At 37.1% G+C, this 21716-nt stretch overlaps 2 protein-coding genes and 1 long non-coding RNA gene across 7 annotated transcripts in view; 1 reads left to right on the top strand and 2 right to left on the bottom strand.

The window, feature by feature from the left end:
• On the bottom strand, window positions 1-6706 carry C4H4orf33 (chromosome 4 C4orf33 homolog). Of its 4 annotated transcripts, none has more exons than XM_088164163.1 (6): window positions 6649-6706; window positions 5213-5402; window positions 3757-3817; window positions 3514-3565; window positions 3213-3412; window positions 1-1820 (listed from the first exon to the last, which is right to left on the bottom strand). In XM_088164163.1, the coding sequence occupies exons 2-6, from the start codon at window positions 5391-5393 to the stop codon at window positions 1721-1723; spliced, it is 594 nt and encodes a 197-aa protein (XP_088020289.1). In that variant the 5' UTR covers window positions 5394-5402; window positions 6649-6706; the 3' UTR covers window positions 1-1720. The 4 variants fall into 4 exon arrangements, with proteins under 4 accessions (XP_088020289.1, XP_014739194.2, XP_088020291.1 ...); XM_014883708.2 differs by lacking the exon at window positions 6649-6706 and adding an exon at window positions 6191-6377; XM_088164165.1 differs by lacking the exons at window positions 5213-5402; window positions 6649-6706 and adding an exon at window positions 4180-5110.
• The window catches only part of SCLT1 (sodium channel and clathrin linker 1), a 26345-nt gene continuing 10860 nt past the window's right edge, over window positions 6232-21716 (top strand). The window contains exons 1-18 of one of the 2 annotated variants that reach the window (XM_014883703.2): window positions 6232-6582; window positions 7213-7280; window positions 7930-7982; window positions 8621-8690; window positions 9542-9597; window positions 9967-10099; window positions 10799-10921; window positions 12614-12658; window positions 14067-14137; window positions 15778-15868; window positions 16040-16131; window positions 16706-16883; window positions 17845-17943; window positions 18385-18456; window positions 19115-19189; window positions 19471-19616; window positions 19899-20091; window positions 21405-21601. In XM_014883703.2, coding sequence (XP_014739189.2) covers window positions 7227-7280; window positions 7930-7982; window positions 8621-8690; window positions 9542-9597; window positions 9967-10099; window positions 10799-10921; window positions 12614-12658; window positions 14067-14137; window positions 15778-15868; window positions 16040-16131; window positions 16706-16883; window positions 17845-17943; window positions 18385-18456; window positions 19115-19189; window positions 19471-19616; window positions 19899-20091; window positions 21405-21601 — 1748 coding nt within the window. In that variant the 5' untranslated portion in view covers window positions 6232-6582; window positions 7213-7226. The remainder of the gene's footprint in view (window positions 6583-7212; window positions 7281-7929; window positions 7983-8620; window positions 8691-9541; window positions 9598-9966; window positions 10100-10798; window positions 10922-12613; window positions 12659-14066; window positions 14138-15777; window positions 15869-16039; window positions 16132-16705; window positions 16884-17844; window positions 17944-18384; window positions 18457-19114; window positions 19190-19470; window positions 19617-19898; window positions 20092-21404; window positions 21602-21716) is intronic. The other variant, XM_088164161.1, reaches the window with a different exon arrangement.
• The window catches only part of LOC148224075 (uncharacterized), a 7893-nt gene continuing 7707 nt past the window's right edge, over window positions 21531-21716 (bottom strand). The window contains exon 3 of the long non-coding RNA XR_015803424.1: window positions 21531-21667. This is a non-coding gene — a long non-coding RNA (uncharacterized LOC148224075). The remainder of the gene's footprint in view (window positions 21668-21716) is intronic.

Raw genomic sequence — 21716 nt, forward strand, 5'->3', positions numbered from 1 at the left:
TGAGATGAATAAAACACTTTATTATTATGAAATTAAAATGTTTCCATTCCTCATATGAAAATAACCTTTGTGAGAAAAGCAGCAGACCCATTTTGATTCATTACACACACTTTTTGGACAAACTTTTTAAAATAAAGTCTGAAAGTTTTGTGAAATGTCATTTTGGTTTTGACTAAAATTTTCCAAGCAGCTTCATGATACCCAAGTCTAGATGATACTTTAATCAACATTTATTGAATTATTCAGTATTTCAGACTGATACCATTCTTTAGAAAACTGTACATGAAGGTAGAAAAGCCAAACAACCGACTGTAAAATACTTACAATTTTCAACAGATGGCACTTTACAGCAAGCAACCTATATTGTCTAATTGAAACACAGCAAAAGCAATTGGATGGCTGAGTGCACTGACATGCCAAAGTCTGCCACAAAAAAAGCCTAATATCTTCAAATTTGAAAGCACAGCTCTATAAAACTGGAAGTACAAAGAGGGAATCTAAAGCTAAACAAAAACTGTGAACTAACATTCTGTCCCAGATATGAAGCAGATTGAGATGTTCTTCAAGAAGGTGGGATATTCCCACCTCCTTTGCTTCTCAGACAGAACTTACAGCTAGACTTCAGCTAAAAGACAGCAGAGAAAATAGGACCACCAGAATGTGTTTATTACTGCATACTAGCAAGGATCTGGTTAGTGGGCAAGCTTCACATTTTTTAAGCTAATTTATATAAGATTAAATCAGCAGCCACAATCAAGCAGCAACTGCTTTGCTAGACAAAAAAAAAGGAACATATAACTTGCAAATCTTGTGAGGGCTTAAAGATTAGATGTTGCCACCTAATACTCACTATTACTATAATCATTCATGCCCATACATAGAAAATATACACCTAGAGTATCTCCAGCCCTCAGTGGCATGCAAAAAAAACATTCTCAGACACCTGAAATGAATTCTTAAAGCGATGTGACAAGTCTTAAAAAAAAAAACCAGCTTTTGCACGCACACAACTATCACCAAACGATTTTACTAAGTGTGATTTGTCCCAGAAGCTTCACCCGAAATATATAAAGCCTTTTGTAAATCTATCCTCTGCATCTAAACGCCATTAGAAACTCCATACAGAGGTCCGTGAGACAGAGTAAGTTCCCCCTTCAGCATTAAGCAAGGGAAAACTTGAGGCACAGGAACAGACAAGAAAGGGCAGTGTTACACCTCCTGCAAGGCAGGTACTGAGCCTCCAAAAGCCATGAGAGCTACATTCTTCTCTGTTCCTCAACGAGGCATTCCTCCTCCTGATTGTAAGCAAAAAATCTCATTCAGCAGTCAACAAACAAACAAGCAGCAGTGAAAATACAGCAGAAATGCAGCAACTATTAGAAACAAAAAAATTTCAATCCGGGTATTGGCCTTGACAGACTTCAGAGCGCTCACAAAAACACAGCTGCAATTTTAGCACATTTCTCCTCCTTCACCGGCAGCAGCAGATTTGTCTCTTCCACAAATGAAAAACTCCATACCCTGATGGATTGAAATACAAGCCATTCACACATTTAGAATCAGCAGATCCACATGCTTTGCAGTTGATTTTCAGACTGACCCAGGATTTCAGTTTTTTGCTCATCTGGCATATACAAACAAACTCTGCTCTGAGTGAGGAAGTTGTTTCCATACAGCTTCAGCCAATTTCAACATGATAAAAATTTATGTCTCAACCCATTCACTTAGTGAGAGATTTCCATATATCTGATTCAGGCTGCTGCCAGTCTTCTCCTGTTAGTTCTTTCAGGTTCAAATCTTGGAAAAATTCCAAACGATGACTGCAAACAAAAGAGAAATAAACAAAGTCCTAACTTTGTAGCAATCCGTAAGAGCAGAGACAAACTGAAAGTAACAAAAGCAGCAAGGAACAGTCTCTTCACAAAATTTCATCTGTTACCAACATTTGAAAAAGACAAGGGTTTTTGTTTTTTTTAACGGGGTACTATAAAAAGAATTCTTTCTTGAACAGTACTACAGCCATTCTCCAGTTGAATACAGAGAAATAAAAATATCCATTTGTCACAGAACACTGATAATATATTTTATTAGCAATAACTCAGAATTTTTTTTAATATACAGTTGCAGAAACTAAACTTTTCTTAAATAAAGATAATAAAGGGTAACTTACCTAAAATTTACCCTACCTCACCATCACTGTATGTTGTGTGACCCATTTCATAAGAACTGTAGTATTGGCAGCCACTCCTCACATAGGGCACTAAGCAACAGTGGACTCACAACTGACAGGTGAAACTCTTTAACTTTAAAAATCTCTCATACTTTTCTCTCTGTGAATTTCCCACAGGCAGCTCCATACAACATTGACCTTCTCTATTCCTTTCACTCTTCCTCCTGCAGGACTACCAAACTCCTTCATGGCCAGCAAACTCCAGCTGACCCTGGCCCAGCTCTCCCACTCTTTTATAAGCCCATCCTCACTGCACACGGCTGTGCCCTGTTAAGGGGCAAGGCTGTTCCCACTCCTTGGTAATTAATTAGCACAACTGCAATTTATCAGGGCTGAGATTGCCTCCAGCACCAGCTCTGTTCTCATATAATCCCTCCTCCCACACTAAGGTGTCCTCTAGAGCTGGTTCACGTATACTAAATGCCCAGGAGTAACAGGTTTTATCAGATTATCTCAGCCTCATGGCCAAAGAAAATTAACAGGCCCAAAGCACAATTTAAATATCCAAATCCTCTGGTTTCTTCTATTGATACCTTTCTGTTGGTATCCTTGAATTTTATTTTTTTAAGTTTAGTCTGCCTTTTCAATTTTTTCCATAACATAGAACCATCTGTAGAGGTGAAAATTTTTAGAACAGTAAGGGAGGAGCAGAAGAGATTTACTGGAAATGTATCTGGTGAAATTATCACTAAATGGCACTTAAAGAGGAACTGAAGTCAAGAAGGAAAAGTAGAGCAACCTACCCATGATTTAGATGAGGAAGGTGATAAAAGCAGGTATCAATGGTACTGAAAGCATAATTTTTTATGCACCTAACATGGAAACAAAGCACTAATTGCAGTGCCACAGTGCTTTATACAGAGTACAGCACAAGTGGACCCAGAGCTAAGTACTGTAATAAAAATACTAGTGGTACTCAACAAAAAAACAGTATTCCAACAATAGTGCAGCCATCTTACAGAAGAGCTCATTTTATGCTTACAAATCTGGTTCCTGTCCTTCCTGCAGCTCATGTGGAGGCACAGGATAAAGTGCTTCATATTTCCTCTCTTCTCCAGAGCCATGAATTGCAAATGCATTGAACTTGTCAGTGCACGGTGGAAAATAACTCCAAGGTAGAAGAGCTTTACCCTCCCAATTGGTTTTCATTCTGGTCACCTCAAACTCCAAAGGAAGTTTTTGCTGTTAAAGGAGGAAAAAAAAAAAAAAAAAAGAGGTATTGGCTATCTTCTGATCAAAAAACAGGTAAATAAAAATCATTATGAATGTACTTGACCACTTACTTTCCATGCTTTTCTTCTGCCAGAAAGCAGCAGCAGTAAGTACTGCCCATGGCTGTCAAAGAATCAGAGCACAGTTTTCCTAAAATTATGTCAAGTTATTAGTGCATTTTACTGCCACAAATATGTACATTCCCCATACTGACACAATTCCTGTGTCTAGCCTCCCTCATACATGTATCTCCACAGGCATTAGAACTGCAAGTGTAAATTAACTTTTTAGGACTTTTTCAGTGCTGTACTTACGGACAAAGCTCAACTTCTAAGTACTGCTCATTTCTGTCACTCAGAAAGAATGCTTCTACAACTGAAAAAAACAGACAAAACAAAAATAGACAAAACAAAAAATCAATATAAAAACAAGCTGTCAGTATTTTATATTAACTTTATACTATAAATATAAATTATAATTTATTGTAATATAAATTATAAAGTGTTTACAGAAATAAATACACATATTTATACATATCGATCCTGAAATCTTCATATTCCATTACTACAACTCAATTTTCATGGGTTTTGCCCTATGCCATGCCAGAGCCTGGCTCACTACTGACATGTACACAGTAACTATAACCCAAATATTCAAAATGCTGTGCCACAGTTCCAACTTCAGGAGTTCTTGTTTTTAACTGCTATGACCACAAAGAGCTTTATGAAGTACTGTACTAACTTCATTACCAATTCCAGTTTTGAAAATGCTCACCTCAATGCAGCAAGAAAATAAGGGAAAGAGGATCATACATTCAGAGCAGGGCACACACTCCACAACTAAAAAAAAAATCTGTTAAATCTCTGAAATAATAGAAAGCATTTAGCTCTTAAATGGCTTTTCCCTGCAGATGGATATTTTGGACAGATTACTGTTCCAGGTGTACTTGAAAGCCACATGTTACATTTGAATCACATTTCCAGAACACAAAGTAGAACTACACTGGTGTTTCTCATGTAAAATTACAACGGTGCTTCTCACAGCAATGAAATTATTACAAAACTTAAGTTAGAATTATGATATGACTGATATTTTTATTTATTTTTACTTAAGCATATTTATTATAATTACACCAAAGAGGTGCTAAATACCATTTCAGTAGAGCTTGAATCAGAATAGATCAATAATCAGGAAGTAAAGAACTGCTGGAAATATTGAATTCTTGCATTACTCAAAGTAATGGGTAAAAATTACAATATGGACAGGAAAGGAAAAAATACCCAGCACCACTGTGAGAACTTTCCTTTTCTATTTGGGCACAGTTTTGAACTGCATCTCATGAAGTGTAATTTCTGTGTTTTACACCTTCCTATTCCTCAAAGGAGTTTTTGGAAAAATGATTAAAACACTTCATAAAGCAAATCAGAAGCTATCTTTAGGATTTCACTTCTCCTTCTGCAAGGGCATTTAAATACATATATGTCACAAAATTATTTTGCTATTCAAAAATGTCAAGCCTTTGATAGTTCACAAGTTATATGAGTAACCCAAAAACTAAGTTTGACAGGATCAGGATTTACAGGATCAAGAAGTCAAAAATTATTGAAATTAACCCAGATCACTGAACTCCAGTTTTGCAGGGTTATTTTTTTTTAGAAAAAAACAGCCATCACAGACTCTCAAAAAAAAATAAAAGACCAAATGCATCAAATAGATAGGAACATCATTGTCTATAGAAATCAGATCTATTTGCAGAAGATTTGCACTTACCCTCATAGTCCCACAGTCCACCAAAAGGTTTCCCTGGCTGTCCGGGTGGTGCTGGAGGGTCATTAAAGAAAGGAGCGTGAACTTCCATCAGCAGTCCTGCATTATCCGGCCTCAGCCCAATGGTCACCGGCTCATGGCTCACGGGCAAACCATCCCACGTGTGTTTAATTCTAAATTCCATCTTCAGGTACTACACAGGTGACAAAGGAAAGGTCTGTCAAAAATCTGATTCCATCTCCGTACGAATTGCGGTGTGGTTGCCCAGGAAAAAAACCTCACACACACAGGCTTTGGTATAAAGTCAATTATCAAATCATGGTTTTAGACATCCGAACTGAAGCAAATTAGCTTTGAAAAAAACCTAAATGAACAGTTATAGAAATGATGTTTCTCATAGTGTTTATACCTGCAGGATTACAAATGACTCTGAAGTCTTATTAAGCTTAAGGCTTTTCAAACATACATCTAAATAAATGCCTTCCAAAACCACCAGAAGTATTTATCAAGAGAACAGATACACAAAACAGTCTCGAATACATGAATGTGAAGGATTTGGTAACATCAGAAAAACAGACTGAGGGGAAACCTTGAACGCTTGAGACTCAAGAAAATGAAGCAACTGGCTCGAGCTTTCATTTGCAGTCATTGCAAATCAGCTTTTCCTTAAACAGGGACGGCGACTCCACCAACTCCCTGGGCAGCTCGTGCCAAAGTCTAATCACCCTTTCTACAAAGGAATTATTCCTAAAGTCCAACCTGACCCTCCCCAGATACAAACTCAGGCTGTGTCCTCCCCTGCTGCCGCTGGTCCCCGCCTGGCTGCAGCCTCCGACGGGCAGCGGCTCCCGCTTCCCCGCTCTGCTACTCCGGCCACAAACTGATATTTTTTTATTTTTTTCCCCCCTCAAGAAAGTTCCTCAGGGCCCATCTTTAACCCCGAATCCCCTCACAGAAAGTTTAACGCCGCATATTCCTCACCCCCGCCTCAGCGCCGCGCCATGTCCGCTCCCCACGTGACGGGGGCGGCGCTGCCGGCCGGGCCGGGCCCGGCTCAGAGGGAGGGCGGCACGGCCGGGCCCTCGGCGATTCTGAGCGGGGTTTGGAGGCGCCCGTGGCTTCACTGGCACCGGGACTGTGCCCTTCTTCCTTCCCGAGCGGCAGTGCCGGCTCCGGGCACCGCTGTCCCCGCCCCGCCGCACCGGCGGTGAGCGGAGCGCGTCCCGCCCCTGCCGCCGCCGCCGCCGCCTCTCTCCCGGCGCGGGGCTCGCTTCCGTCCCTTCCCTTCCCTCCCTTCACTTCTCCTCCAGCGCCTTTCCCCCCGCGGCTCCGTGGAGTTTGCCTGCGGAAAGCTGGGAACGCCGCACGGCCAGGTGAGTGTTGGCAGTGAGGGTTTATGTTCCGTAGCTTTCCATTGTTCACTGCAGCGAGGAACATACTTTCGGTTAGCTGAACACCATTAACTAAAGGCTTCTAATGGCTAAAACCACGCGTTTTTGTATGAATGCGTCTTTAGTTGCAACTTCCCCCTTCCTGTTTCCTGGCATTCCTTTGCGGTACCTCCTATCCCCGCTGTCTTTTTCCTGTATCCTCCTTTAGAAGTTTAGACCTAGAAAAAGAACCGTGGGATATGCGTCAAGAAAAATAGGCGAGAAGTTGTTTAAATCAAAATACAGCCATTGCATTCCCAACTTTTTTTTTTCTTCTTTGTTACTCATTCAGTTACAAAACTGTTACTCAAATTCTTACAAAGTAGAAGTATCTCTTAAAGAAAACAGAATATGAAATAAATGAAATTCATTATTATTATTATTACTATTACAGTTCCTGTAGGTTTTTTCAAGTCCTGGGTTTTTTTAAACAGTTGTGCTAAATAGAAGAATTTTAGAAGCTTTTTGTTTTCTTGCCCTCAGAGCATTATATTGTTAAATATATTTCTGACTGCTGTTTATGTAGCTAGAGGCCTGTGTTATAGCCATGGTTATAAATGTGATGTTTTTCAGATCAGAGGCTAAAAATGGCACTTGGGCACTATGAAACTGAAGAGGTCCAGAGACATACTGCTGAGCAGGTATGTGAACTCAGGGTGGGAAGTAGTAAGAATTTTTGTGATGATGTTTTGTGATAAATAACTTCCCAAATATGAGTAAAGTGAAGCACGGCTCACTTCAGTGTTGTCTGGCCCTGGTTTTGGTCCATCAAACAAAGCAGCAACAGCAGAAAAAAACCTGCCCTAACAATGAATTATGGCATTTTTGGTGCATTTCTAAAAGTTTCACCCCTGAAAGAGCACTTGATTTGTAATTTAGTACACTTTTTCACCTTTATAGACTTTCCTTTCCTAAGAGATTGGTCTCATATTGAGGTAATTTTTTGTGCTGGGTATGATAAACCTGTCTGAAAGCTTGTGCAAAAGCTTCAGCACTTTCCTGATGCTGAGATGCATGGAAATGAACCAAGCTCTTACACAAACCCATGATTGTTATTTTAATATTGAGTTGATTTTCCCTCAGATGTAATTATGATTTAGATCAGAGCAGGTCCAGGAAAAAAAACAACTTTTTTTTCATATTGGGCCAGCACTCGAGGGTTTTTGAACATAAACCTGGAAGTGATTCTGTGGCATATTGTGTACAGATTACAGTACAGGCAGTTTTGAGTTTCATATAAAAGTTTAAAACTACATAAGTTTATGTGCAATAACCAATGTTCCATTGCAGGAACATGTCCTTGGTGGTGATGGCACATCAGGCTCCAGGATGTTGGACCAAAGGTAACTGATTCCAAGTGATAAGTGGGAATACTACAGTGTATTTGAAGGAAATTGTCATGTGCTTATAGGTAACATAGGTAACTGCTGTCTGTTGAGATTGGGGGATGTTTTTAAAAATGTTTTTTTGATACACTTCAACTAAAGTTGTCTATCAGTTAATCATTTCATGATCACTGTAATTTCCTCTTACAAAAATAACCTAGATTTCTTGTTAGCTTTTAATATAGAATTTTCAGAGAATTGCTATCACTTATGAAAATATTAGGAGGGGAAAAGTATAGAGGTAGAACTACAGTGTTCTGCATTGTCTTAGAGGTCACTTTACTATTGTAAGTAAAAGCAGCAACGAAGTCTAGTCTTTTAATATTTGGCATTCTGTGTGAATCGATCAAATATTAATATTGTATTAATGGTCATTTATTTCTGTTCTATTTCTGTTATATAGGACCCTTGCTGTTAATGATCATTATTGAAAAGTAGTGGTTAAATTTGCTCATTTGATTCTGGGGGATGTCGAGCTTAGAACTGAAGAAAAGTGACTGTTTTGGCCTCTAGATTAAGAATTATTTAAACTAGTTATTATTAGAGCACTTCAGCATTTACAGAACTTATTCTGAGCATGTTTTTCAACTTTTTAGCTTGTCAGCTCTAATCACAGAGTATGGTAACCGTGTGGAGGAAATGAAACAACAGCTGCAGAGTTACCAGGTATGGGCTTTCCTAACCTTTCAGGCTGCATCTCCATTCAGTGCTGTGAGTATGTAGGGCACTCGTTTGTGTCGTGTTACACAAAGCTGCTGGACTTCAGGCTGCCTCCAGGGCATGAGTGGAGAACTTTCTGTGAAAAGGTTGGGAGATTGTCCAGATTGCAACAGTGTCATCCTGGGAGCTGAGGTAAAAGGGAACCGTCCTCCTTGCAGCCACACTAAATTAAACTTTTAATGCTTTCTAACATGACTGAAAACATAAGTGATATTAAAACTTAGAGCACACAGAAAGCAATTTTTGCTTCTGATCTTCATGCAGAAGTTAGATACCGGTTTTGGTTTAATGCACTTCATTTGTTTGATCTGTCCATCAGAAAGATTTTGTAAATATCTTGCAACTTGATCAGTTTCAACTGCTTGAAACAGAAGCACTATGGCTTTCTCACAACAGTAAACAAAACAGACAGTTTGATTCATATAACTGGAGTTTCTCCTCAGTTAATTCCTAAACTTTCATCAAGTGCTTACAGCATAAAAGATGAATTATCTACTCTAGCCCTAAAAACTTTGAGTTAATTAAAAATCAATCTGTAAGAGCCATAAGAATTTCAAAAGGTTAAGTTTAATGTCCATAATAACTTCCAAATGCTGAGGTGTAACAGGACTTGGCAGCTGTTAAATTCAAGTGGCATCCTGTGACTTGCCTTGAAAAAGCAATTGACTTTGATTTACTCTAGTAAGCTGAATTAAATTGTTCAACTTTTACAGTGTCAGTCAGAAATACAGGATGACAGTGTTACCAGAGTTTGTGTGACTTAAATGAGTGCTTACTCTTGCATGTCTTTGTGTCAGGCACAAATGGGTGAGATGACACTGAAATTGGAAGAAGTTACCAAGGAAAATGAAAGGTAAATAATTGCACTGCCATATTGCCATTAGTCTTTCTCATGTTTTCTAAACATTAAAAAGCTTTTCTTTCTAGAATCTTAAAATCTTTGAAATCTTCTACTAAGTAAATTAGGATCCTAATGTTAAGAGCCTTAAAATGCTTAATACAGTTTACAGCACCAGGTATAGGAGATTTTACCATGTCACTAAAAGAACTAGATGTGAAGCTATTTCAAACTGTCCATTTCGATTATAGAACATAACTTAATAGATTTAAATTTGACTTGGAAGGAAGTAGTATTTACAGGTGGAAGGTACAGTATATTTCAGTCGTTAAAAAAATTCCTTTTCAAGAAATACCTTGCTGAACTTAGTTCTTTGAATTTCAGGCTGCATGCAGAGTTGAAAGAGCCTCTTGAGAAGCAACTGGAGGCTCTTCCTTTCGTGCATCTGGAAACTGATATTCCTGCAGATGAAGGAGTAGTGAGAAGCCTTGAAGAGCAGCTACAGCTGGCAAAGCAAGTGTGTGAGATTAAACATTTATATTATTTTATTTCTCTTGTTGTGCTTTGGCAGATTAGGGGAGGCTCTTTTATTTCTTGATTCAGGAATCATTTAGTCAGAGTTCCTTGAGGCTGTTTTGAGCTCCTTTTGAGCTTAAAGACTTGATAAAACTCCTTTCCTAGATTGATAAAATATTTTTTTAATATTAATTTGTGTCAGTAATTTTATCTACTTGACTTGTATGTCGATTTCGTGATCAGCAACTCCATGAAATATTTTGTTCAGTTCAAGCTTTTTGTAGTAACTTGTCATTTTAATCATAGCTATTGTAATGTGATATGAGGAGGGAGGTGTGGGATATACAAAATAGTATCTAAATCTGAAAATACAAGTGCATTTTGTTCAGTTTATTACAGTATATCAATTAAGTTGAATTTGACAGCTGAATTTTGATATTTAAATAGTATCTATATTGTAGGCCTACCTTAAAGACCTGTGAAAGTTTGAGTTCTTAAAAAAAAAGACAAAAAACTAGAAGTGGAATCTGAACTTCCAAGCATCCTTTTCTCTGCACTTCGATTTAAATTAAAAAAATATGTGCAGAGAAAAGTATAAGTCAATGGCATTTTTTCAAAATAGAAGTGAAGTTACCTGTCTTTCTAGACAATGATGGATGAAGACAAATGTGCTATGATAGAATGTTGTTGTGTAAATTAGGACAAAGACCAAGCAGTTGAGCGCTGGAGGACGTTGTCACAGGAGCACGATCAACTTCAGCAGCAGTACCAGGAGAGAGTGACCAAAACACACATCCTCATGGCTGAAAGGAAAAAGCAGAATGTAACTTTCATTTATTTTTGTCTTTTTTTTTTTTTTTCATATACATATATATATGTACACAATATGTGCATATAAATAATCCTGTGTTTGAATTGCGTGGTCGGATATCTTCAGGACGGTAAAACATCTGAAAAAGTTGCTTAAGATTTCTGAATTCTGAGGTGAAAGTCTTTCTTTATCTGTTCTCCTGTGTTTGAATAGCTGGAAAAGTAGTCACCATTTCCTGCTGTTCCTCAGTAAAGAAGTAAACAGGTGAACAATCAAGTTCACTAGTCTTTGTGTCTTGCTAGCTTTCATTTAGCAGCCTGTTTCTCTTCTGGGGAAGGCCTTTCAGGGAATTCTTAGAAAAGCTGTTCTGCTCTGATGAGCTGTGTAAAGATGCTCAGTGTGTGAAGTACTAATAGAAAATTGATGCAATTATGTACCTTACTGCATGTATTTCTAGGAAAGAACCTACAAATTCTTTTAATATTTCCTGTTTTCAAACACACTTGACTTATGAGCACAGCTACAGCTCACCTCAGAAATAGTTTTTTACTGATTTTTGATTTTTTGTGGTATTAAGTTCACCTTGGTGATGTGGTATTTTCTGAGAAACAGGATAAGTGTTTATGCAGCTGTTGTGCTCTGTCAAGTTTCATAATTATTTCAAGGAATAGTTAAGAGGATTCTTTGTGTAGTTTCAGCTTTCTGGTCCTGTTTCTTCTGTTAGATTATTTCCTGTGTTGTATTGTCAGTTACTAATAACATACAGTAGAGTATAGAGAGTCATTGGTAGCTCTTGGAGGGTTTAGAGGATCCAGATTCCATTTTTTATTAGTAACTAAATTTTTAGTGCATTTTAAAAAATGCCACCATGACTAAAGGCTAAACAGTCTTTTATTCTTAAATGCTGCTGGTCTCCCAGAGAAAACAGCTCTCCAGTTAAATAAACTTTTATTTTAGGTTTAGCTTTCAATGAAGGAGCAGCAAACAGCTGTCAGAGGTAAAAGAGAAATAAGATCAAGCAGAATTAGAATTGACAGAAGGCAAGGAAGAGAGGGGATGTCATAAGGACTGGATGTAGCAGGAATAGGTTTCTAGCAAATCCTTGGCCTTGAGACTGGTGGAAAGCACAATTAAATGATTCTTCAGTCAGTCCTCTCTCTGCTCTGAAGGCACCTGGCATGCTGCAGGTGGTTTTTCTGAGTTATGTAATTCTCCTACAATCAGGGTTCACATTCAGAGACTCAAGAACTCAACTTAGCTTTTTTTTTTTTTTTTTAATGGACACAAAACATCCTGTATGGCAAAGAACAAATTAAAATGTCCATAACATGCTTTTTTTAATTAACAGGTGCATGTCTGTTACTTTGTCCAGCAAAAATGCTTGTAGTAGCATCACAGTCTGTGTGGTTCTTTAAAAGCACTGTTCATGTGTACTTGCATGTTTTGATAGGAAGTGCATGTGAGTTTTGGTAGGAGGCACTTTGTGACCCAGGGAAAATTAGATAAATCGTTCAGTAGTAAATCTAATTTTATGGGGCACAAGGTCAACAGCTAAAAACAATCTAGCTGGGATCTATGAAGACACACTGAATTACCTACTACATGTATAGTTTTTTTTTTTAAATGCTTTCAGTTGACTATGAAGCTTTCTAATTATTCTTTGTGACTATAATGATTATAGGGAGCTCTGAATTCTCTTTTTAGGATCAAGTGATTGGCTTTCAGCAGCTGACTCGCCAACTGCACATGGTGAGTAAAACCTTCTGAACAGTGAACTAGTCATTGATTTATTTTCCTACTAGACCCTCAAAGTACAAACCAAAGCAAAAAGGCATTCACATATGCCTGGTGTCACTCATATTTTCAAACTCCTCCAGCAACCAGGAAGCAGTGATGGCTTTATTCCTGAACTCCAAACACCAGATCAAGGTGGTTAAGGGGTCAACTTTTAATTTTATGTGAGCTCTTTCTTTTAGACTTCAGTGGCAAGCTTACACTCAGAATTACAGGATGTGGCTAGTGAACTTCACACATGCAAAAATGTCTTTACAAAGGAAACATTTTTTTTAAATTATACCCTCTTGCATATGCTAGCTCTAGCACATTTTTATCCATTCCTGTTTTGGTACTGCTGTCTTCAGTGTCTTTGTCACCTGTATCTAACAAACTTTCAGTGCTTTAGCCACATCCTTAGACTGTGAGACTTCTCAGTTAATAAGCTTTAGCCTAGGCCTTCCAAAACTGGCAAACAGTTTTAATAGAAACAGTCAAGTAGTTTTTTTGTTGAAAAATTGAGGTGAAAGATGGGGTGAAGTTTTTGACTGAGCAGCTTTGTTTTTTGGGGTTTTTTTAGTGTTTGTTTTGAATACTGGCAGTGCAAAGACTCCTAACTTACTCTTAACAGTCTGCTCTTGTTTTTATCACTGAAATCTACTTTCCTCACATCAGAGAAAAGAGTTAAGACAATATTTAAGATAAAGATAATCCATTTGTTTGCATTATCCAAAAAACATTTGGCACCATCTGTTACCAAAGGCATAAAAATGTCATGGGATAAAGCATCAAGCCCTTTTTTGAACTAACAAACTGAAAAATAGGAAGTGAGGAGACATGTTAATTAGTCATATTATTTATTGTGGTAAAACAGCTGTGTTTCCTACATGTGCTCAGGTTGGAATTGTTCAGCATATTTATGCATGCTCTGGAAATGAAATTCAGTATTGAGGCAAGAGTGTTCACTGCTGTTGTTAAAATATTTAGGGTACTAAAAACTGAAGTAAAGTACAGAAATTTACAGAAAGATCTCATAGATTATCTGAGTTCATTTCATCTGACATTTTGTTGGTATTAATGACACCAAAATAATAAATGTGGGCATGATGAGGTTTTTACTTTGGATACTCTGTGATGGTCTTGAAATGAACTGTTAGCATCCAAAATAGATATTTTAGAAGTAGGAAAACAATTCTTAGCAACAGTCAAAAAAGGAAAAAGAGCATTAGCAATTAATTGGAGAGGAGAGAAGGAGAATAATGCGCATTTTGAATGCTGCTTGCCATTGTGGTCATCTTTACTATCCCAGTGTAAGGCATGTGTAACATGTATAACATTTTCAGTACTATAATGAACATGTTACAAATATCTCTTTATTTCACAGACCAATCAGCAGTTTCTGAAAACTGTGACAGAACAAGATGTGGAACTAGAGCAGCTACGAAAACAACTCAGGTACAAATGAGGCAGATTTAAACAATAATTAATATCTTTATTCTGTAGCTTTTCCTGACCTGCTGCTGTGTCATGGGCCTTGTTTGTACTGCAAGCTAATTTCATCCTCATAGTTGCAATGGTTTCAGTAACTGTTTTACATGGTTTATGGTAATAGAGTACTAAGTCAGGAATGCAAAAGTAGATTTAAAAAAAAAAAAAAACCAGCTTGTGTGTTAGAGAATTGAGGTTTAAATTAGGTTTGTGTGGCCTGGATAAAACACACTAATTAAGAAACTTGGCATAGCTAGGGCATGGATCTGCATTTCAGAATCTTAAAGCTCTTAAACAGACATAACTTGCCAAGATTAAGTTAAAGATATATTGTACAATAAAGAATGAAAGCTGCATCTTTAGAATCAATTTGTTGCCTGTAAAATGCAGACCTCTGAATTAGATCTGAATCTGAATTTAGTTGTTGAAATGCATTTTTAATACTTAAGGTCTTCTGATTTTTATGACCTTTTATCTTATTTTACCCTTCTTACGCTGCCCTTTGAGTTTTTATTTTGTTTTACAACACTTCTAAAATATTATGCAGGAGGCAATTTAATGTCCTCCTGAATTTAGAGTACTTCTTGTAGGAGAAAGATGCAATGTTTCAGATGGACTAAGGTCAAAGTTTTGGACCCACAGTGAAGACTGTGTGTTTAGGAATAATGTTTTTATTATAGTTTTTGCTTCTTAAAAAACTGTAAGCAAATTAACTTTTCCAATTAATTGGGCTGAAATAAAGTATTTGCTGTCAAATTGCTTGGATTATTTATATTTGGCTTAAGATTTTCATGTAGGTACAGTATGCCTGACTTTTATGCTGTTAATTCAAAATCAGTATTTCTAGAAGAAATATTTGCTTGAAGTTGATTGTTAGAAGTATGAAATATTTTCCAGCTTCTTTCATGACTGTTGGTGCTGCAGTTTGCACGAGCTAATCTAATACATGTTTGCTCTCTTTTAACTTTATGATAGCATCATTCACTGGTTTTTAAATTTAGCCTAATATGCAGCCTGAATAATTGGGTTACACCCCAGGTGAAGGCTCTCTGTGTCTCTCTGTTCCCAAGTCAGAGGAGTGGGAGGGTTGCATTTTTCAAAAGACTTTTCTACTGAGGATGAAGAGCCACTAGTCATTAACATGATTCACTAACTATTCCTTTTTTTTCCTCTTCTCCTTCAGCCCACAAAAACGATTCAGATTACAAAGCACATCAGCTCAATTCTTTAGAAGTGTATAATGATTGTTTTAATTCCTAGTCCTATTGCTTTAAAAAGTGAAATCTCAATCTGCAAAAGACTTCTCTGTTACATATCTGTGACTAATTATACCTAAGTTATTGAATCACTTTAAGTTTTTGATTGCCTAGCCCTCCTCCTTTAATCAATGCATACACCTTCCTCATAATCTGTGAAGTAATTTCCACAGGACTTTGGAATTTGGTGTTCCTCTCTCTCTGTACCACACAGTGAGAAGGAGAAGGGGGAAACCTCTTCTTCCCTGTAAGAACAATATTTTGAATTTTTCTGCTCTTCACGGCTATCGTGACAAAATTTTAACTGAGCTATTTTTTCCCCTCTATAATAACTGGTTTTTTTATATACAGGCAAGCCAAAAGAGATGGGCAAGTAGCAAATGCTAAGCTTGAAGAAATGATGGTGTTGAAAGAGAAGCTTCAGAGCCAATTGGAGAGAAAGGTATTCTGGAGAAAAGAATAATTCCTGTTGCAACTGAATAATGCAGTCAGTTTCTGAATGCTGATGTTACATTAACTGCAAGTTGTTATCTGGCTTGTTTTATGTGAATATATATTTCTTTTGCTCAGGGAAGCTCAGATCAAGTCTGGATAATACTTTCATTCTTTCCAGGAAGAAGACAGGATATCTGCCCAGGAGAAAGAAACAGCATCTGACAAACGCTTGCAGCAAATGCAGTCTAGTATAAAACAGTTAGAAATAAGGTAAAGAGAGCTCCCTGTGTGTTACTAACAGGACATGTAAAATTATACCAATGTCTACAAAAATAGAGGGGTTGTCTGTCTTTGTATGGTTTTTTTACATGTTTGGAAGTAACAAAGAGATGTGTTTGATGATGCCTGCCAATACTGACAATCATAGTTAAACAATAATAATTCCTGAGCTGTTGTGAAATTACCAGTGGTTTTCTTTCTCTCAAACTATAGCTGCAACTTCATTGCCCACATCCAATTATTCCATTTCCTCCACAGAGGAAAGCTTTATTTCTTCTGGGGCTGTTCTATTCTGGTTTAATATAGAACATTTTCAGTGATGGATCCCAGGATATCACTGGGATTTTTCTAAGGATCTTCAGAGATTACATATCTGAGTTAACTCCTAGAATTCTTTTCCTTTCTAGGACTTGATTGATCATCAAACTCAAAATACTCTGTCCAAAAACAAGCAGAAAACAATGCAATTTGGGCAATTTATGAATAGGTACTTACTAATAGCTCAGTTTGAATGGATCCATGTCCTAATTAACCATCACATTGTTACATTTCTACTGTCTTGCAGATTATGTGTGGCTATTCAAGATGCTGAACAGCTGAGAGCAGAAAAAGTAGCCCTGGAGGAACAGATCACAGAGCTTCAGGCCAAGTCTGCCAGGCTGGAAAACGAGACCTATGATGCTGTTGCAAAAGTCCAAGATTGCATACAGCTCTTGGAAGAAGCTAACCTGGAAAAAAGTCAGGTAAGTCATTGAATGAAGGTATTTGCTGGAAATTAGGATAATTAGGATACACAAGCTGGCTTCTTTCGTGTCTGTTGTGCTACAATTGGTCATGCACAGAGAGGAGACTGGGATGTGACCACACATCTCTGACTTTTCATACAGTATAAACTTCAAAGCATATGTTGAGGGCCTGGATAAAAGCCATTTAAGTGATAACACTGTACCTAAACATGAATCTTGCAAAGTTTTTGACAAGAGTTCAGAGTTTCTTACCGAACACTGGTGTCAGAAGAAAAAGGAAGGTTCTGTTAGGAATTTTTGTTGTTAAAGACAAGACATAGGAAGCAAGGCAAGTGCAGAGTCATCAACCAAGAACTCTAGACATGTGGAGAGGCCTTAAAAGAAACTGTGATATACAATGTGTGATTAAACTATCACAGAATAACGTTTATGCCAAAAATGTTGATATGAAAACATGGCTCAAGGAGCCAAAAGAAAGCAGACAATTCTTAATTTACTGCACTAGCTTAAACATTCTGAATTTTTCAAACTGAAAGAAAATTTAATGAACAGAAGAAAAAAATTTAAAATGTTCTATTAGTGAACAAAAAAAATGCACATTAATATACATACCTGTTAACATTTGGTGTTTTAAATTGTTTTCTCCCCGTTCCGTAGATTGAGGTGGAAGTTTTGCTCTGGGTTCCTGTGCTTTCTTCTGTATAATTCCATGCTCAACCAAAATCTCCAAGTCCCAATAGAAAAAGGCATCCACTGACACTAACTCTCTGTGTGGTTCTGATTTACAAGAACGTGCATTTAGTGCAAAATGTGTCAGTGCTACTGAGTCTCGGTTTCAGCTACTCCAAAGTAAAAAGGAAAAGAAGGTGTCTTTTGAGCAAGTGTGAGTTTTTCTCTTGGTGCTCTTAGTATCACACTGAAATATGAGTCATATTTCATTTTGTTATTTTTCTTCTAGGCACTCTTTGGGGAGAAACAAAAAGAAGAAGAGATAAAAAAACTGCAGGATGAAATGTCTCAACTTGCAGAAAATACTGCTGCAAGAATTAGAAAGGAAGTAAGTTATGATGTTTAGAAAGAATGGGGAGATTTTTTTGGTTTTCCTCAGAGTGAAAAGCTACTGCTGGTGCATGGTCATCATGAGCAGTTTTCTCACAAGAGTTTGGATAATATAAGTGGCTAGGCAGCATAATGATTGTACCATCCTCTTCAGTATTTGTCTAGACACATATTCTAAACAAGAACCAAAACTGTTGGTGTCTATGGAGACACTGGCATGGAGAAAGATGTGAATGACACTTGTGGTGTCTTCATTTGTGCTTTTTTTTCCTCCCAAACACCCTCAGTTAAAGTAATACAGATTGATTATAATCATTCTTCTAACATTTATGTCATAAGAGTTGCCAATTTTATATATGTTTATTTTTATATATATGTCAAAAAGCAAGATGGAAAAATAGTTTGTGGGACTAATTTTGTAGTTTTGTTTTGGTCACAGGTAGACACTGCAAAGAAGCAATGTAACCTGCAGGTTTCCCGGCTAACAGATGAAATTTCAGCCCTTCAGATGGTATGGAGTTGATTGATAAAAATATTTTTAGTAGGAAAACATTCTTCTAGGCTTGCTGATCAAATGCTTCCACTAGAATTTAGTATTTTAGGTCAATCAACATGTGATTAATGAGCAATTGTGTAGAACAGTCCTCTGTTACTGTATAGCACATTGCATCCTGCAGGTCTGCAGAGATGAGTTTACAGGCATTTTAGATCTGTGCTCTAGAAAATATTTCCCATGTGATTGCACTTCTTAAGTATCCCTGTTTCTTTCAGAGAAACACTAAACTCAGCCTTCCATGCTTTTCTGTAGTTGTAGAAAGGAAAGCTGATATAAAAGAAGCTGCTAAAGTATCCTAAGAAAAAGTCTGTGGATCACAGACATCATATTTCTGAATGAACCAGGAGCTTGTGATAAATTGTGCAGGTGACCAAAAGAATTTGGTGCTTATGCACCTATTTATGCATTAAATTTATTTTACAAATGTTGCATTTGATGTGTCTTGATCTATATATTGAATGATCCTATAGAGAAAACACTGAGCAGGTAAATATAATCAAATGCATCCATGGCCAGCAGTAAGAACTACATTTACTCTGGGTGGGGTTTGGCTTCAGCAGTTCTAGAATTTTTGATTTATTCAATCTTATTTTAAAATGACTTTTATAAAAAGGAATGTGGAGAAAAACAGAGTCAAATTGAACGAGCCATGAGAGAAAAGAGAGCAGTGGAAGAAGAACTTGAAAAGGTAAGGCAATTGTATGTATTTTTACATCACATCTAAAAATCTCCTTACAGAAGGAAAAATACATAGATTTTTCTCATTTTTCATGTATTTCTCCCTTAATTCCTTATTTTATTTTTTGAGTAGATTCTCATAATTCTAAATTTTCATATATTTTCTTTAAAGTTTGCATTCTTTTTTTTTTTTTTTTTAAATCCAGAAGGTCTTTTAAAGCTGCAATACCAAACTGAAAAAGAAAGTTCTTTGGAAAGTGCTAAAAACTCACATAGAAGTTTACTTTTCAGATTTACAGGGAACACAGAGAGCAAGAATCTGACAGTAGAAAGCTCGAGCAGCTGCACCAGAAGTATTTACTTGCAGAAGCTGCCAAAGATGACCTTCAGAGAAGTCTACACATGACACAAAATAAACTGAAACAACTGGAAATGAAGTAAGTGATGTTACAGATGTTTACAGAAGAAGAGAAAGCAATGGAAATTACTGGAGACTGTTTAAACTGTTCAGTGTGTGCTAGGGCTTTGTCAAAGCTTTTTAATTCAGTAACATAGTATCAAGAGACCATAATTGTGAAACTAAGATTGATTTTATCAATTCCATCATCATGATCAAGTTCTTTGCTGATTTGTGCATACCTTCCAGTCTATATGTTTTGTTCTCTGGTTCAAGAGTTGTTCAGTTCCTCAGCTGCAGCCAGACTTTCCTTCTCTTTTAGCTCTGAAGAAGAGAAGTCTCGTTGCCAGGAAGTTATCTGTAAATTGCAAAGCACTCTGGATTCAGAAAGAGAAAAGAGTGCCTTTGTCAGTGAGCAAAGACTAAAACTTCAGCAAGAGAATGAACAATTGCAAAACGAAATGGAGGGTTTGAGAAAACTGGCAGTAGAGGCTCAACAAAAAGCTAAAATAAAGGTATGTTTTATTTCTTTTTTTTCCACAATGTAAGACTAATATTTGCTTAGTAAGACAGCAGTTGAACAAAAAAGCATTAAATGCTTAAACTAAGATTAAGAGTTTCAGTGATGCTTCCTGGTTGCTGCTTAAAAGTGATTTTATTGTTGCACTGCGAGTCCTCAGAATCCATGGGGTAACTCAATCTCTGCTAATTAAATTGTAGTTTAATGTCTATTAAATTCTCCTTGATAAGAAGACTCCAAAAGTTCTTTGCTTTAAATAAGATGAATAGATTAAATAATGTTGTGATTCCCCATCTTCATTTCTTTATTGTGTCTAATGTCAGAAATCTTTGTCTGTCTGACTTCCTGCCCAGAGTGTTCCTCTACTTGTGTGTCCACCATGTTGTCAGGGCAGTGTGTAACTAATAAATAATTTATTAGTGTGGCTGTCAAGTGTTGGCTCTTATTTTCTGGACAGAAGAAATCCTTCTCTGTGCTTAGCTGCATACAAGATCATTAGCTGAAAGCTGGTTTGTTCTTTTTGGATGTGTTCCATTAAATGTCCCTGAGCAGGCTGCAGGTGGGATAAGGAATCAGTAGCAACCTCAGCAGATTAATGGTACCTGTGGCTTCTGGAAGGAGCAACAGCTCCCATCCTTGATATAAAGCTGGTACTTTCCCCTCTGCAGTGTAAAGATACCAAAAAAAGGGATCTAAGGATCTGGAGCAATGAAGACAACCTCAGTAAACAGTTTTACAAGGTGTGAATTCTGGCTTCCACTTTGTACTACATGATAAAGAAAGCTGTCAAACTGAACAGGGACTCCTGTCCAACTCCAGAACCCTTTATTTAAAGGATCAGAATCTTGTAACACAGGGGTAGTGGATATGAAGCATAGAAAGCCTATACTAAATCTTTGTCCCATTTTTAATCAGACAGGCTTCTGTTATAGTCACAGATAAGATTCACTGCTTGATTTCATTTCCCTCTGATGTAAAAAGGGTTGCAGATGCAGTTAAGAAACTCTAAGACATTTAGCTAGATGAAAATAACTTGTTTCTGTGGAGGAAACACAAGGGAGAAGAATAAAGATTACTTACAAAAATAAGCATACACAGCTCATTATCCTTTATTGTCAGTTGTCCTATTTGCTCAAATTGGCTTTGGGAACACATATCTCTGAGTATATAATTAGAAGTTTAATTATTGTATGTTACACACTTTCAACAAATGTTTATAAATTTAACTCAGGCATTGTAAAACAAATGAAAAAAAAAGGTAAAGAGTGAGAGGAGGTTTGATTGTACCAGATTTATGGGTTTTTTTAGATAAGCACAATGGAGCATGAGCATGCAGTGAAAGAACATGGGTATGAAGCTCGACTGAAGGAGATGGAGGACACCAGCCACAAGTCCACTGCTGAGCTCAGACGTCTCTTAGTGGCTCAGCAAAAAGCAACAAACCGATGGAAAGAAGAAATAAAAATGCTCACTGAAACTACAGAAGCCAGGATCAGCAAGCTCAAGTAAGTGCAGTTCTGTTCCCCTTCTGCAAATGTGTTCCAGATACTGTTTGGTGTATGGCAGTAGGTCTGTGGTGAAAAAGCATGAATGGATTATATTATATGATTATATTACTTC

Source organism: Sturnus vulgaris, chromosome 4 (genome assembly GCF_052056855.1).
Source record: "Sturnus vulgaris isolate bStuVul1 chromosome 4, bStuVul1.hap1, whole genome shotgun sequence".
Classification (NCBI taxonomy): Eukaryota; Metazoa; Chordata; class Aves; order Passeriformes; family Sturnidae; genus Sturnus; species Sturnus vulgaris.

Excerpts from the sequence above, each read along its gene's own strand:
- C4H4orf33 (XM_088164163.1), bottom strand. The coding sequence starts at position 5,393 with ATGGAATTTAGAATTAAACACACGTGGGATGGTTTGCCCGTGAGCCAT. Across the intron at positions 3,566-3,756 it reads TTAGAAGTTGAGCTTTGTCC|CCATGGGCAGTACTTACTGC; the intron begins GTAAGTACAGCA and ends ATTCTTTGACAG. Across the intron at positions 1,821-3,212 it reads GAAGGACAGGAACCAGATTT|TCATCGTTTGGAATTTTTCC; the intron begins GTAAGCATAAAA and ends TTTTGTTTGCAG.